At 35.8% G+C, this 17,451-nt stretch overlaps 1 protein-coding gene across 2 annotated transcripts in view; it reads left to right on the top strand.

The window, feature by feature from the left end:
• Positions 1-17,451, top strand: part of DCP2 (decapping mRNA 2) — a 50,702-nt gene that overhangs the window by 25,156 nt on the left and 8,095 nt on the right. The window contains exons 5-11 of one of the 2 annotated variants that reach the window (XM_054589960.1): positions 2,183-2,335; positions 2,459-2,571; positions 2,675-2,782; positions 7,626-7,761; positions 13,268-13,378; positions 14,440-14,491; positions 16,184-16,398. In XM_054589960.1, coding sequence (XP_054445935.1) covers positions 2,183-2,335; positions 2,459-2,571; positions 2,675-2,782; positions 7,626-7,761; positions 13,268-13,378; positions 14,440-14,491; positions 16,184-16,347 — 837 coding nt within the window. In that variant the 3' untranslated portion in view covers positions 16,348-16,398. Of the gene's footprint in view, positions 1-2,182; positions 2,336-2,458; positions 2,572-2,674; positions 2,783-7,625; positions 7,762-13,264; positions 13,379-14,439; positions 14,790-16,183; positions 16,399-17,451 lie in introns of those variants that run through there. The other variant, XM_054589959.1, reaches the window with a different exon arrangement.

The following is a 17,451-nucleotide window of genomic DNA, read 5'->3' as shown; positions in this document are numbered from 1 at the left end:
CTGGTGTTGAACCCCAGAGTGGGTGGATTTGCATACGTTTTAAGACTGTTTGGACCCTTTAAGGAGAGTTTCCTGAAAATCTGTCAGTTTCTTCTGCTGCCCCACACCCCACTGGTTTTTACAGCTAGAAGTTATGGGGGTTTATCTTCCCAGTGCTGGAACCCTGGGCTGTGTGGTGTGGCCTTGGACTGGGATTGCTTGCTCCCAGGGTATCCCTCCCAATTTTTATCCACCACACATGAATGCAGCTCCACCTATGCCTGTTCTGCTGCTGCGGCCTCTCCACAGCACACTGCATCTCCTTGCCTCTCGGCCGGTCTCTATGACTCTGTGCCACCTACCCTCCTGCCCATCTGGATGAATGTGGCTTCTTTAAATCCTTGGTTGTCGGACTTCAATACAGCTTGCTTTTCTGATGGTTCTGGGTGTTATTTGTTTGGAGATTTGGTTGTAATTTTTTTTGTGTGGTTGCGTGAGGAGGTGAGGTATGTCTACCTATACCTCCATCTTGACTGGAAGTCTGCATGGAAATTTTAAGAACTAGGAAGTATCTTATGTAGTTATCAAGGGAAATGATCAACTTCAGGAATGTAACATTTATAGGTGCCATTATCGAATGGAGGGGTCATATGCAGATTTACTAATTACCCCATTGTAGTTCTTTCCAGCAGCTTCCAGCCGCTCCCTCAGTCAGTATCCTCTTCAGGCTCATGCATTGTACAATTGGTAACACAGAGGTAACAGACTTTGCTCGTTAAGAATTTAGATTATGCAGTTTGCTTTTAACATCATTTGTAATTATTATGTAGACTTACATGACTAGATGTGTATACTTATTTATGATTATAAGGTATTTTCAAAGAAGAGAGCTAAAGAGAATAGCTGTAAAAAAAAAAACGTATATGGTGGGGCAATAGTAGTATACAGTTGTGAGTACACAAAACAGTTTATTCTTGTATTATTATTTATTGTTATTTTCCATATGAACAACTGTAAACCTACTTTTGCCCTACCCTGTATACAAATTATTTTTAAAACTTTTTTTTTGTTGGTGGATGAAAACCTAAAGTATACTAATCGCAACATTATCATTTTTGTATATCTATATACCTTTGAAACCACTATCCCAATCAAGATATAGGGGTTTTCTGGAGCCTCAGATTTCCTTCCCCTTCTCAGTCAATACCTATTATATTCCACATTTCCTGGAGGAAACCAAAAATTTAGCATACTTAGGTATATACAGAAATTGTGATAGAAATGAGTTAGGTGCTGTGGAGGAACTTAAATTGGAAGTCAGAGACTACATGTGCCTGAGAGAAGTACTGAGGTTCCCTGATTGAGGAAGGTAGGAAGATGTCCATGAACTGACGAGATAAAGAGGGAGGAGACAAAAAATGGGTAGAAAGAGCCCCTCTACACCTGTACCTGGTAAGAGATTCAGGCCTGTGCATGTGTTTTAATTTTTCCCCACTTACTGATTAGGAGATGCTGAATATAGTGGAAGGGGGAGAAACTCCAGCATGAAGATCCACAGTAGTTTTTAGCCACTGAGTGTGGAGTTTCCCTGCTTTCTCCTAGAGCAGCACTCTATTGCCAGATATCCATGTGTTCAACAACCTGGAAGCTGTTGAACTACATCCTCCTGGTTTTTTCTGGAGGCTTCAAGACTTGGGCATAGTTGATTATTGGCCATTGGCGAATGAACTCAGCCTCAGCCTTTCTCCCCTTTTTGGAGGTTCCAGCCCTCTACTCACTTGGTTGGTTCTCCTGATAACCAGCCTCCATTCTTCCTTGTGTAAACAATGGCTCATTAACCTAACAAGACACCTTTGATGCTCTTATCTCTTAGGAAGTTCCAAGGGTTTTAGGAACTATGTACCAGAAAGGGGGAAGAAGACCTAATATATATTTCTTATTGTAGATCACAGTATCACATATCTTCCTTCATTGAATAAATGAAGAAACTTAGGCTCAGTATGTAAAGAGGTTTTTCCATAGTCGAACAGTTCAGTAGAGGCAGAGCTAGAATTAGACCCTGGAATATTTGGACTTCCTGCGCAGTGTTTTCATGCTTTTAATTGCCTGGATATTTCTGAATTTTTGCCTTTGAAATAAGCACATTTTAATGAACTGGAGGTCTCACAGCAAAAATTAAGTCATCCAAATTTACTATTTCCAGGTCTTTGAAGAAACTGGTTTTGATATCAAAGATTATATTTGTAAGGATGATTACATTGAACTTCGAATTAATGACCAGCTTGCTCGTTTGTACATCATTCCAGGAATTCCAAAAGATACAAAATTTAACCCAAAAACCAGAAGAGAAATTCGGGTATGTACTTGAAAGTATTTTCAGGTTGCTGGACATTATCTCAATTGAATGAAATAGGAAATTGCTTTTAGAAACTCCTTGATTATAATTAACTAAATGAATTATTTTCTTCTTATGTTTCAGAACATTGAATGGTTCTCCATAGAGAAATTGCCCTGTCATAGAAATGATATGACCCCAAAATCCAAACTTGGTTTGGCTCCTAACAAATTTTTTATGGCTATTCCCTTTATCAGGTATGTTCATATTTCTTGAAATAAAAAACTAACCTTTATAATTCTGATACTCAGTTTTTTCATATAGCCAAGATTTAAAAGTGAATTCTTAATGTTTCCATAGACCATTAAGGGATTGGCTTTCTCGAAGATTTGGAGATTCCTCAGACAGTGACAATGGATTTTCCTCAGCTGGTAGTACACCAGCTAAACCCACTGTGGAAAAATTGAGGTAAAGAAATATATTCATAAGATTCTGACTTTCTGATAGTTTTTAGTTTTTAATACAGTAGTATTTTGCTTCTAAAATTTGCAGAGGTGTTGGATTCCTTTATAGGTACTATTTTGTTACTGGTCTCACAGAATTTTTTGGTTTTTTTAAAAGGGCTTTTTTATGAGATGAAAAAGGTTACTTTGAATTGGGAAGGAGGATACCAAACTCTATGAATAGATAGAGAGGAGGAAAAGAGAAATTGTCTGTGTGTTTATATTGTTTCTTCTCTGTTCTCATAGTCTACTTTAGACATAATCATGTTTCTGAAGGTGGTGGAATGGCGGATATGTTTAAGTCTCTCTTTGTGTAGGGGAGATGAAGGATGCCTGTGTAAAATTTGTTCAGAAAGAGCTATGAAGACTTGGGTGGGCTTTATTTCCCTAGTATATAAAGAGTGACTATTACATAGATATAAACCACAAAGAGCATTTTCTTGTTTTGAACTTAATAGTATCTAAATCATAATTACAGAGTAGGCTGAGTAAGTAATTTTGTTCAATATGCACATATATTTGTAATCAGCTTGTTAGAACTTTGCCTGTGTTAGGTTAAAAGAGTTGCTTTTTACATTTTCTTTAATTTAGATGTTGTTTTTATCCCAGAGCTTCAGAAATTAAACTGTAGAAGGAAACCACCTCTTCAGTGAATATTTTTTAAATACATAGAGAATATTCCATTTTAGGTGGGGTTTATGACAGAAGCTTGGACTAAATGTCATTTCTGCCTTTCAAAATTTATGATTATAATAACCAAATTATATACACTAGATATAAGTGAAATAGTTAAGAAAAAAGTAAAGTAGACAAGAATGCAGCCAGTTGTGAAAAGATACAAAGATACTACTTAAAAGTTATGAAATAGTGTTTGGAAAAAATTATATGACTGTCCATTGGGAAAATTTATCTACCATAGTGTGATATGACACCTATATCTTTTAGTCTTAGGGTTTGTAGTCTTGGGGAGTAGAATAAGGAAAAAATAAACCAACCTCTTTAACCAAATTTAAGGTTTCTTAGGGAGGGCAGTGTATGTTTTTAGTGTATAGACTAATGTCTGTGTTGATGTGTTGAAGTATCTGAACTTTGTCTAAAGAAAGAACAGAGAGGCTAAAATTGTATTGTAATTTTTAAGTGAGAGATGGGAAGTATTCTGAAATATTCAGAAACAAGCTTATCAAATTCAGTTCTTGGGATTAGTAATTGGATTATATTATACATGTAAGTGGTACTAAAGAACAGGATTTCTTTATTACAAACTATTGGCATGGGTATAACCTTTTTTTTTTTTTTTAAAGATTTTATTTATTTTTAGAGAGAGGGGAAGGGAGGGAGAAAGAGGGGGAGGAAGCAGCAATGTGTGGTTGTCTCTTGCACGTGTCCCCTACTGGGGACCTGGCCACAACACAGGCATGTGTATTGACTGGCAATTGAACCAGCAACCTTTTGGTTTGTAGGCCGGCACTCAGTCCACTGAGCCACACCAGCCAGGGCAAATATAATCTCTTATAATCAAGTTCTTTTGCTTAAGAATTTGACTGGATCTTTAATTTGCTTATCCATTGTCTTGAGTCCCTTAATTTTTTGCTTTAGAGTATAGCTTAATTTTTCATACCCTTCTTCCAACATGGATGGGGTCCATAACTGACTTGTGTAGAATCAAGTTCCACACTTTGAACATCCCAGTAAGAATATCAACAGTCCTGTTCTATTAAGATGGAAAATCTACTTATGTTTGTTTCAACAAAATTTACACAGAATTGTTTTTTTTTCACATTTTTAAGAGTATGATCACTTATACGGAGGAGGTGGAATGGATAGTTTAGAAAGGTTTGGGATGAAAAAAAAACAGGTTGGAGAAATTAAGATGGTGGAGGAGTGAATGGAAGTCACACTGACCTCCTCCCAGGACCAATCTGGAATTACAACTAAATTATGGAGAAATCACCTGGAACAAACAACTGAACAATAGCAAGAGAGGAGCTTTATGACCTCGGACAGAGAGAGGAATCAGCTTTAACACAACCTAACTGCCACTTACCCTAGTCTCTGGCAAAGGCGGGGACAGAGTGGATTGGAGACGCCTGAGGAGAGACTGGGAAAGGAGGCTTTGGGGAGAGAACTGAGCAAATAGCCAGCAGGATCCTGGTGCTGACGCCTCCCCCATACGGCAGCAGCTGTCTGGCTCAGGCGAACCACTCCCCTTAGCAGCAGCAGCCTGAGAGGACCCAATAACCCCACCTCCAGGAGGAACTCTGTCCCCCGCTTGTCGTGCCTAAGTGTGAGTGCGCAGTGACTAGATTAACAACCGAAGGAGGCAGCCACAGGCAGTAGACTCCTGGGAGTCTCGAACAGACTGCCTAAGGTCAGACGTGGTTAACATCTGACATCATCAGAGGCAGATCCAGAAAGAGAAAAAAACAGCGGGCTCCTATCATAGAAGTTCACACCACAAAGTCAAGTGGACAAGACATCAATTTAAGAAGCAGAAGCAGAAAAGAAGTCTCACAAATAATTGGAAGACAAAGAAAGACCCCCCAATCGAAGGGAAAGGAGGAATTCCCACAAAGAGAACTAACTGAAATAGAGGCAAGTAAACTCAGATATTGAGTTGTAAACAGCGGTTTGAAAGCAGCTCAGTGAGCTCAGAAAGAATTACAAAAAACTACAGGGAAACTACCAGGAACTTACTGCAAACTATATCATCATGAAAAAGGACACAGAAACTTATCAATAAGAGGCAAGAGGAAATGAATACAATTTATGAATTGAAGAACACAGTAGAAGGAATCAAAAGCAGGCTCGATGAAGCAGAGGATTGAATCAGAGAGCTGGAGGACAAGGTAGAAAAAAGCTCCCAGAAAGAGCAAGAAAATGAAAAAAGACTCAAAAAGAATGAAGAGGCATTTAGGGAAATGTGGGACAACCTTAAACGTAATAATATCTGTATAATAGGGATACCAGAAGGGGAAGAGAAGGAAGGGATAGAGAACCTGTTTGAAAAAATAATGATGGAAAACTTCCCTAATCTGAGGAGAGAAAAAGTCACACAAGTCCAGGAAACAGAGAGAGTCCCATTCAAGAGGAACCCATTGAGGCCCTCTCCAAGACACATCATAATTAAAATGACAAATATCAAAGACAGAGAATCCTAGAAGCAGCAAGGAAGGAAGAGGTAGTAACATTCAAGGGAGCCCTGATATGGCTCGCATCTGGCTTCTCAACAGAAACACTACAAGCAGAAGGGAATGGCAAGAAATCTTCCAAGTAATGAAAAGCAAAGGCTGCTCTACCCTACAAGGCTCTCAAATAAAATGGAAGGCAAAGTAAGGAGTTTCCCAGAGAAAAGAGGGCTAAAAGAATATAGCTCCACCAAACCAGCATTGCAAGATATGCTAAAGGGACTGTTTTAAGAAGATGAAGAGAAAGAGTCTATGAATACCCAGTTCCTTTCACAGTCACCAATACTTGATATTACCATTATTTTTAATACCTAATTAATCTGATTGTGACAATGATGTGTTACTTTATTCCTTTATTATTTGTTGAAACTAAACTTGTTTTTGTATATTCCTTGTCTCTATTATTTTTAAAAAGCTTTAAATGACTCTTTGGTATTCTTTATTCATTTCTTGACTAAATGTAGAATTTTTTCCCTTAAAAAAATAAAACTATTAACCCTTTTTTTAAAATATGTTGCAAATACTTTCCTATTCTATTACTTGTCCTTTAATTTTTTATATGTGTATTACTCTATAGTGTCAAAAGTTTAATATAGTCATATTGTTAATATTTTACTTTATAGCTTCTGGGTTTGAATATGTTACTTCAGGGTAAGAAAAATATTATTTTGTATTTTCTCCTAAAACTTCTTAGGTTTTACATATTGATTTTTAACTCACCTGAATATTTTTTGTATAATGCATGAAATAGGGCTCTATATTTCTTTTATTTCAAGTAATAGTGGTCCATGCACTTTATTTGTTGAATAAGTCTTATTTACCCTATTGATTTGAAATATCAGTTTAATCATATATTAATTCTTAGACATATACATTTGTTTCTAGAATGCTTATTTTATTGATGTACTTGATTATTTCTGTGCTGGTGTCATGTTGTTTTAATTGCTGAGACTTTATAATGGATTTAAAGTTCTTAATATTTTATAATGGATTTGGACATTTAAAAAAATAAATAAAATCAATCTGCATTTAAAAAAGAAAAAGAAGAGAAGGAACTCTTACCTTTTGTGACAATATGGTTGGACCTGGAGAATATTATGCTAAGTGAAATAAGCCAGTTGGTGAAAGACAAATACCATGTGATCTCGGACTCTATTCAATAAAATAACAAGCAAAATAAACCACAGGCAAGGAAACATGGAGCAGACTGAAAGTGACCAGAGGGGATGGGGAAAGAGGACAGTGGTGGAAAGAAGAAGGGTCTAGACAAAGAACATGTATGAATAACCCTTGGACATGGACAACAGTGTGGGAACTGACTGTGGGAGCAGGGGATGGGATGGGATGGGTGGAGGAGGGCGAAGGGGGAAAAATTGAGACAACTGTAATAGAGTAAACATTTTTTTAAAAATGGCAGGTTATTCTTTGAAGAAATATTCAACCCCAGACATTTTTCTCCGTGCTGGAGATAGTAGATAGAGCCAACTTACCTGCCAGTAGGGGGGAGGTAGACAATTTAAATAAAGTAAGATTTATACTCTGTAAGATAAGCTATCATGGTGTTAGAAAAACTGTAAGTGAAAATTTTCTGATGTGATTTTTATTTTTTAAACCTTGGCATAGTCAAACCAAGTTCCGCCACAGTCAGCAGTTATTTCCTGAAGGTTCTCCAGGTGACCAGTGGGTAAAGCACAGGCAACCACTGCAGCAAAAGCCATATAACAATCATTCTGAAACGTCTGACCTTTTAAAAGCAAAGGTGAGTGATACACATTTAAAGATTTTCATAATTTTAGATCATTTGACTTTGAAATGTATCTGAACTGAGGAATAGCAGTCTAATAGTTACAGAACTCTGAATTTTTGTTGAAAGACTCCTGTGTCCCTGACTTGTGATTTGAAGCAGGGCTGAGACTCAACTTTTACAGCTTTGCTATAAATCCAGTATAGTAACTAACAGATTAACATCCGACTTTGGTACATATGATTCATTGCTGTGTTATATTCTAGGCTGTGATTATATGACAACTTACTTACCCATTATACTTTTCTTTTTAATTTTTTTATTTTTCAGCTATTGTCGACATACTATATAGCATTAGTTTCAGGTGTACAACAATGATTATACATTTATATAACTTAAAAAGTGATCACCCTGATAAGTCTCGTACCCATATAATACCATATATGGTTATTATAATATTGACTGTATATCCTATTCTGTACTTTATATCTCTGTGACTATTTTGTAACTGCCAATCTGTACTTTATTTTTTTAAGATTTAAAAAAATTGTTATTGTATTACAGTTGTCCTACTTTCCCCCGCTTTGTCCTCCTCTGCCCATCCCACATCCCACTCCCTGTACTTTTTTAATTCCTTTACCTTTTTAACCCAGCACCCCTCTCATCTGGCAACCATCAGTTTGTTCTCTGTATTTGTCAGTTTGTTTCTGTTTTGTTTACTTTTTAAAAATATATCACATATAAGTAAAATCGTATGGTATTTGCCTTTTCTGTCTGACTTATTTCACTAGCATAATATACTCTAGGTTCATCCATGTTGTCACAAATGGTAAGATTTTATTCTTTTTTAAGGCTGAGTAATCATTCATTGTATGTACATACCACCTCTTCTTTATTTGTCTATTAGTAGATGCTTAGGTTGCTTCCATTTCTTGACTACTGTAAATAATGCTGCAGTGAACATAGAGATGCATATATCTTTTTATTTTATTTTTAATTTTTGATTTAATTTTTATTTTTTTCCATTGCATATATCTTTTTAAATTAGTGTTTTGGATTTCTTCAGAAAAAGATCCAGAAGTGGGATTGCTTGGTCATAATGTAGTTTTATTTTGAATTTTTTGAGGAACCTCTATACTCTTTTCCATAGTTGCTGCATTAATTTGCAGTCTCACGAACAGTGCATAAGCATTCCCTTTTCTCCATATTCTTTCCAACACTTGTTTATTGATGATGGCCACTCTGACAGGTGTGAGGTGATAAGTCATTGCAGTTTTAGTTTGTATTTCTCTGTTGATTACTGATATTGAGCATCTTTTCATATGTTTATTGATCATCTGTATGTCCTTTTTGGAGAAGTGTCTATTCAGGTTCTCTGCCCATTTTTTAAATTGGATTGTTTGTTATTACGGTGTTAAATTGTATGAAATTTTCGGATTTATTATTGGCAAATATCTTCTTCCTTTTAGTAGATTATCCTTTTGTTTTGTTGTTGATTTTCTGTGCTGTGCAAAAACTCTAGTTTGATGTAGTTTCATTTTTTCTTTTTTTGTTCCCCTTGTCTGAGGAGACATTCTCTCCCTCCCCCCCGCCAAAAAAATACTATCATGAGTGATGTGAAAGAATTTACTGACTATTCTTTTGTTTTTTTTAAGATTTTATTTTTTAGAGAGAGGAGAAGGGAGAGAGGGAGAGAGAGGGGGAGGGAAACATCAGTGTGCGATTGTCGCTCACATGCCCTCTACTGGGGACCTGGCCCACAACCCAGGCATTTGCCCTGATTGGGAATTGAACCAGCAACTCTTTGGTTCACAGGCCAGCACTCAATCCACTGAGCCACATCAGCCAGGGCCCTGTTTATTCTTCTAGGAGTTTTTTGGCATGGGGTCTTAAATTTAAATCTTTAATTCATTATGAGTTTATTCCTGTATATGCGGTATAAGAAAATGAGCCAGTTTCTTTTGCTTGTGTTGTCTAGTTTTCTCAACACCATTTATGGAAGAGACTGTTCTTTACACCATTGTATAATTTTGCCTACTTTGTCATAGATTAATTGATCATGCAGGTGTGGGTTTATTTCTGTATTTTCCATTGATCTGTGTGTCTGTTTTCATGCCAGTACAATGCTGTTTTGATCACTATAGCCTTATGGAATTTTTTTATATTAGATAGTGTGATATCTCCAACTTTGTTATTCTTTATCAAGATGGCTGTGGTTATTTGGGATCTCCTGTCATTCCATATAAATTTTTCAATTATTTGTTCAAGTTCTGTGAAAAATGCCATTGGTATTTTGACAGAGATTGCATTGAATCAGTTGATTGCTATGGGTAGTGTGGACATTTTAACGATATTAATTCTTCTTATTCATGTGCATGGTATATACATCTTTTTTTTGTATCTTCAGTTTCTTTCTTCTATGACTTAATTTTCTGTGTACAGGTGTTTTACCATCTTGGTTAATTTTATTTGTAGGTATTTTATTTTTGGAGCAATTATAAATGGGATTGTTTTTTAAATTTCTTTTTCCAGTAATTTGTTATTGGTATATATAAAAATGCAACCCATTTCTGAATATTAATTTTGTGGCCACCTACTTTATTGAGGTGATTTATCAGTTCTAGTAGCTTTTTGGTAAACTCTTAAGGGTTCTTTGTATTACATCACATGCAAACAATGACAGTACTTCCTTTTCAATTTGGCATGCCTTTTTTTTTTTCTTGTCTGATTACTGTGGCTAGGACTTTAATACTTTTAAATAGAAGTGTGGTGAGAGTGCATAGCCGTCTTGTTTGTAATCTCAAGGAAAACGCTTTTAGCTTCACCATTGACTATGATGTCAGCTGTGGTTCCTATATAGCCTCTTAAAATGTTGAGGTATGTTTCCTCTGTTCACACTAGTTTTAATAAAAAATAGATGGTGAATTTTGTGAAATGCTTTTTCTGCATATGTTGATACGGTCATATGATTTTTGTTCTTCATTTTGTTTATGTGGTATATCATGTTAATTGATTTGCAGATATTAAACCAACTGCATTGTAGGGATAAATCCCACTTGATCGTGGTGTATGATCTTTTTAATGAATTGGTGGATTTTTCTGGTTACTGTATTGTGCAGGATTTTAGTATCTGTGTTCATCAGGGATGTTGGCCTATGTATGTATTTTTTGTAATGTCTTTGATTTGCAGTCAAGGTAACTGGCCTCATAAAATGAGCTTGGGAGCTTTTTCTGATCCTCAGTGTTTTTTGAAATAGTTTGAGAAAGATAGCAGTTAAACCTACTTTTTGGTTTAACCATTTGGATGCCACTTTTTATTTTCATTCTTCCAAAAAATATACTAGATTCATCAAAATTAAAAGCTTTTGTGCATCAGAGGACACCGTCAACAGAGAGAAAAGGTACCTACAGAGTTGGAGAATATATTTATAAATCATTTATCTAATGGGTTAATAGCCAAAACATATAAAGAACTCAAACTGAAGAGAAAAAAAAAAACCCAATTAAAAAATGGCACCTTGAATAGACATTTCTCCAAAGAAAATAAACAAATGGCCAATAAGCACATGAAAAGATGCCCAACATCATTTGTGAACAGCAAAATGCAAAATATTTTTTTCCTTTTTATTCTTGTGCAATGACAGCTGTTCCCCCCCATTTTCCCCCTATTACTGTCCCCTGTCCTATCCACCCCCACGTCCCACATTCAGCCCCCCACCCCCAATTGTCTTTGTCTGTAGGTCCTTTATACATGTTCCTTGATGACCCTCCCCTCTTCTTTGCTGTTATTCGCCTCCCCCCTCCCTTCTGGTTATTTTCAGTTTGTTCTTTATTTCCATGTCTCTGGTTCTGTTTTGCTCGCTTGTGTGTTTTGTTTTGTTTTGTTTTGTTTTGTTGATTAGGAGAAATGCAAATTAAAACCACAATGAGATACTACTTTATACCCATTAGGATGGGTATAATAAAGAGAATGGAAAATAATTGTAAGTGTTGACAAGGATGGCGGGGAAATTGGAACCCTCATGCATTGCTGCTGGAAATGTAAAATGCTGTAACTGTGATGGAAAACAATTTGGCGATTCTTCAAGAAGCTAAACATAGAGCCCTGGCTGGTGTGGCTCAGTCGGTTGGGCCTTGTCCCACAAAGTGAAAGGTCCTGGGTTCGATTCCCGGTCAGGGCACATGCCTGGGTTGCAGGTTTGGTCCCCAGTTGGGGTGTGTATGGGAGGCAATCAGTTGATGTGTCTCTCCCTCTCTTTCTTGCTCCCTTCCTCTCTCTCTTGAATTAATTTAAAAAACAACAAAAAAAAAAACCCTAATCATAGAATTACTATATGACCCAGTAATTCCACTCCTAGGCATATAATCAGAAGACTTGAAAGCAGAGACTAACAAATCCTAAACTAAGGTATTAACTCCTCCTAGCTGAGATGGGACTCAAAAATATAACCTTGGATACCAGTGTTCATAATAGCATTATTCATTATAGCCAAAAGGTGGAGGATGAAACATCTGGTGGTGGTTGCACAACATTGTTCCTATATTTACTGCCACTAAATGGTACACTTTAAAGTGGTTAAGGTGATAAACTTTATGTGTATTGAACCACTTACAATGAAAAGTGAATACCAGCAAGAGCAGAATGGAATTGAATTAAAATTGTGTGGTAACATGAGTTTCTAAAACCGGTATTTGCCTGCCATTCTTTAGTTAAGTTAGCTTATTGTTTTTAAGCTCTTTTAGTAATTATTTAACGTTTTCTGTAGGTAGATAAAATGTAAGTAAATGAATGTATTTTTTTTATATATTTTAAATAATAATAGTTATTTTATACACATTGTTTTAGCCAAGCCTCCGAAAGAGCTCTTCTTTCAACATCTCTAAGGGCAAATTAATGTTTAAAACTGTTTTAAATTACACTTAGAATTTTTTAAAGAAAATTACCTTGTTTTAAAGCAGTATAATAGGAAGATGTCAGCTATTGTGTGTTTAGGTTTTAGGTCTAAACTTAGAGATAATGGCTCAAATTTTTTGAAACACTAGGCTTTACTTTATAAAATGAGAATATTTTAAAATACTTATTTATCAATTTAAAGTGGATTATATGGTAACTGATGATTGCATCTGCTGCATATTTCCGGTTTTAAGAACTGCGGCCATTGTGCCTTGACATTCCCTCCCAGAGAGCTTTTTTTGGGCAGTCCTGTAAGGTTTTCATACTTGTTCCTTTACCTTCCCATTGTTTTTTAACTCATACCGAAACAATCTGTAAGCAGAAATGGGATAAGGTAAGAGGTGTGGAAAGATTCCTAGGACCCTTGCTTTGTGAAACACTATCTTTTATTAGAAAAAAATATTGATATGGTATGATTCCCCAATGTTTTAGTAAGGTTTTTTGGGTAGGGAGGTTCTTTGCTACACTCTGATTTAACCAGCTTATCAAATTCATAGGGGTGTGTTCTTTTTCCCTATTACATTATAGTCTAGGTTTACATTTTATCTTTCCTTATTGTAAAAGCAGAATCAAAGTATGAGGGGAAATGGCAGAAAACAGTATCAAGACTCACCTAATCAAAAGAAAAGAACAAATGGGGTCCACAGCCAGCCAGCCAAGCAGCAGAATTCCTTGATGGTAAGAATTACAGTTCTCACACTAAGCAGTGACTTTGCCCTTTTTAAGAGTGGGGAAAAAGACATTTTCAAGGCATATCGAGATAAAGGATTTTTATGGAGTGAAATTGTACAGTTACCCACTAAAAATCTTTTTGGCTACTTTCAGTTATAGGTTTGTTAACATTGATTCAGTGGCACATGTAATGCTTGTTTTTTTATGTGGTTATTTAAATTAATTTTAATACTATGAAAACAATGTAGTCATCCCTATTTTGTCAAGGAAGTTCTTGGATATTCTGCCTATATTCTAAATAGAGCCTATATTATTTTAATGAAGTTAAAAGTTTGTAGGAATATTATAATGTGTTTTTTCCTTCAAGTGGGTAGAATTTTAAAAATTAAAAATAAACAAAATATAGCCAGTATTTTGTAATTAGTTTAGTCGTAGAGACAAATAATGGACCATTTTAAGCATTTACTTCCATTCTTTTAGTCTGTGCTCCAGAAAGTATTCATAACTAATGGTTTTGCTTATCTTTTCTGTAAGTCCTGTTCTTTGTATATTGAATTGTTTTGTTGTAGACTTACCTATTTTTCTTTCTTTAACAGTGGGTGATAATAGTAATTTTTTTAGCAAAAATATTTTACCTGAATTCCTTAGTTGCTCTACATAACTTGGGGCTTACTGAGTTCACTATCAAAGACGTGTTAAAAATCAGTTAACTGTTAGACTACTTGCCCTTCACTTATTGTACTTTTTCCTTTCAGATTGGTAAAGATGAGATATCTAGTTGTGTATCGTTGAGGACTGCCAACACTTAAAAGAACAGTCACCCCATTACTCTTTTTAATAATGAAAACCTGGAAACTATGTTAATATCCAAGAAGATAATATTAAGTGCACAATCGTAGATCTATACAATAACACTACCTTGTAGTAATTACAAATGATGGTATAGATTTGTATGTATTGTAAAAGAAACATGTTCACAGTATATTACATTTTAAAAGTAGGTACCTTCATTTATAATTGAAATAACTGGAAATGGTATATTGTATATGTTTATTTTTTTTAAACAGAAATGTGAAAAGAAACTTCATCCACGAAAACTTCAGGATAATTTTGAAACAGGCAAGTCATTTTCTTTTGAAATCTCTGACTCATGGGATTTGGTTTGGCCTAACCTTGATTTTACTGGAGTGTGTAATAAAACATAACGCATAAGCAGAAAGAGTTGCACATTTCTTTAGAGAGAGTTCATATTTGTGGTCAAGTTCTCTAAATATGAAACTGGCTTAAATGAATTTATTTAAATGATCAAGATGAAATTATTTGCCCTTTCATTGTGCTATTTATTTCGTAAATGTCAAGCCTTGGTGCTGTACCTGAATATTATAGATAAATAAATAATTGCTTAAGGGTTAGATGGGGAGTAGAGCCAAGTATTTTAAAGGGAAGAGACATCATTCTATGTGATATACAGAATATATGTAACAGGTGCATTGATTTCAGAAGGGGAGCATTTCCTCTGTTTTCGAGGTGGTGATCAACTTTTTAAAGTGGTACTGCAGATAGCTCATATTAAAATGGCATTTGGAAGTTCTTCATCCTCACTTATGAAGAGTAAGTGTGTGATCTGATTTGAAAGTAAAGCTGATGAATGTAGAAAGCTCTTTAGCAATACTGATTTAATTTGGAAGTACATTAGACTGTTTTTTCTTCACTCCTATTTTGAATTTTGTGAAATTCCCTGTGCAGTAGATACACACTTAATCGCCATTTAATTTAAGGCTTTCATGTGGAAAAGTCTAAGAAATAAAAAGCATTATAATATTTTTTTGAGTACTGTCTATGATTTAAGCAAAATAAAAGCTATTTTAAAAGAGATGCCTTAATCCTGCTTTGGAAAGTTAAGGTTAACTGTGAAGAAGCAGAAACTGTCATTATTTTAGTATAGATAAGTTATGGGGATAGGAATCCTCCCAATAGGATTTTTTTGGACACCTTGGCTGGTAGGGACATAAGTTTATTTAATATGATGGTTTAATTAACGTAAGTTCAGAAATAATTTGATACACAAAATCCTTAAAAAGTCTTATGTTCAGGAACATTAAAGAAGGTACACTATACCTTTGTATACACAGCTTAGTTGGGCATGATATGGATATATAACATTTTGAGTTGTCTTAAGAAGGAAGTATAAAAGGGATCTGGTCTTGGGAAACCTCGCTTCAGACGTTTTGTCTCAGCCTCTTGGTGTCTATTCCAAACATACTTCCTAGTCAGGCCCCTCCTCTACTTAAAAAAACCAACAAACCGCTCCCCGCCCCCTAAACCTGATAAATTAGTGCTTTGTTGTATTATGGTTTTGAAAAGTTGGATTTTTCTTTAGGTTGATATATTCCCTGAACATTGGTGAGCTCCAGATAAAATTTCAGCTTTATTTTTCTAAATTGGAATCTTTACAAATCTTATAATGTAATTTTAACCTTACAATGCTTACATTTTGATTTCTGTCAAGAAACTCCCATTATTTTGGCACAGAATATATATTGGAGGTAAACAAAGGTATGCTCATTTTTGAAAACAAGTAAATATTACAGGTCTTAAAATAAGATTTTGAATGTTTGTGGAAATCAGCAATAACATTAGAAATTCAGATGAGTTCAGGGAAAGGAAAATACCTTGGTGGTTCAACTTAGGTTAAGAGTATGGGAGATAAATATATACTATACATGATGAATTCCTTCATACCAAAAGGTGAAGGGCTGTATTTTATTTCTTATTCAGTTACTGAGCTTATTTCTTTTGTTTCTTACACAGATGCTGCTTATGACTTAGCTTGCTCTGGTGAAGACCAGTTGCTAGAACATGCTGAGGGACAGACTGTGGCATGTAATGGACACTGCAAGTTGCCCTTTTCATCCAGAGCCTTTTTGAGTTTCAAGTTTGACCATAATGCTATAATGAAAATCTTGGACCTTTGATAGCAGCAGATGTGTTGTGGAAGTCCAAGAGCAGAGACCTGTCGCATTTGAGTGGGTGTCTCTCTCCGAGCCTTACCTTTCTCAGGTGTTGTAAAGAAATGCAAGGAGACAGTGATGTTTCTGAAAAGACTATTCTCTGAGCAGAAGAGAGAGTAGAAAGAAAACATGAATTTGGACTGTAAATGCAGTTTTATAGCTTTTTTATACAAATGTACCTTTTCAGTGTTTAATGAATTTAAGTTGCTTTTTATGAGGACATTTGTTTTCCTGTGATCGTGGTTTTTATTTTATATTCTGATCAAGAAAATAGTGTTTGAGTTATCAAGGTAATGGAAATGCTCTATCTACCCACTTCAGTGATTACAATGATAGTTTCCTTATTTTGAAATTTTAAAAGAAACAAAATACATAATTTATTAAATGAACATAAGAGCTGAAATGTCACGGAAGTTAAGATTGCAGGTCATCTTCTCTGGTGGCATTTAGCATGTTTCTTTGCTTTTAACCACTTAGGTTCTCTAATCCTCCTCTGCTTGAAGTTTTGTCGAAAGGTTTTATTTAGAGCCAGTATCTGCTACATAATGTTCATGTTCAAAATGAACTCTTAGCACTTCATTAAAGGACAAAGTCCTCAGCCTAGAGAGGGACCGAGTTGGTTGGGTGGGAAGTTGCTGCCCTAATTTTGTGTCGCGCTGCATGTAACCGGTAAACCCGTGAGACTGCTGGGGAGAGGGGAGCAGAGAGCATGGAGGCAAGGACGCAGCAGCTGCCTCGGTCATGTCTTCACCACCCTGCCGCCAGCCCTTTAGTATCGTAGAATGATTTTGTTCTTGAGAAGGTATATTCTATATCACGGTTGTGTAAATACCTATGGAATACTGACATTATTAGGTTTTATGTTGCATCTCAGTGTTGATCTGTGGAAACTGATGTTATATTCGGTTCCAGTTTGCAGCAGTGGCAGAGAGTGACTTGCTTTGATCAGCATGCTTGGGGCCCCTAGGTGACGGAGCGAGGCTAGACGGGGTGTGTGCTCCCCAAGCACCAGGGACGCTTCTCTTGGGGGTGGGGTGGGGCAGAACATGGACGTAACACACACGGCTC

This window comes from Pteronotus mesoamericanus, unplaced genomic scaffold (genome assembly GCF_021234165.1).
Source record: "Pteronotus mesoamericanus isolate MK-2021 breed Mesoamerican mustached bat unplaced genomic scaffold, CSHL_Meso_final scaffold_167, whole genome shotgun sequence".
In the NCBI taxonomy this organism is placed as follows: Eukaryota; Metazoa; Chordata; class Mammalia; order Chiroptera; family Mormoopidae; genus Pteronotus; species Pteronotus mesoamericanus.
Note: the sequence above shows the minus strand (reverse complement) of the source record. Positions and strands in the feature narration are given on the sequence as shown.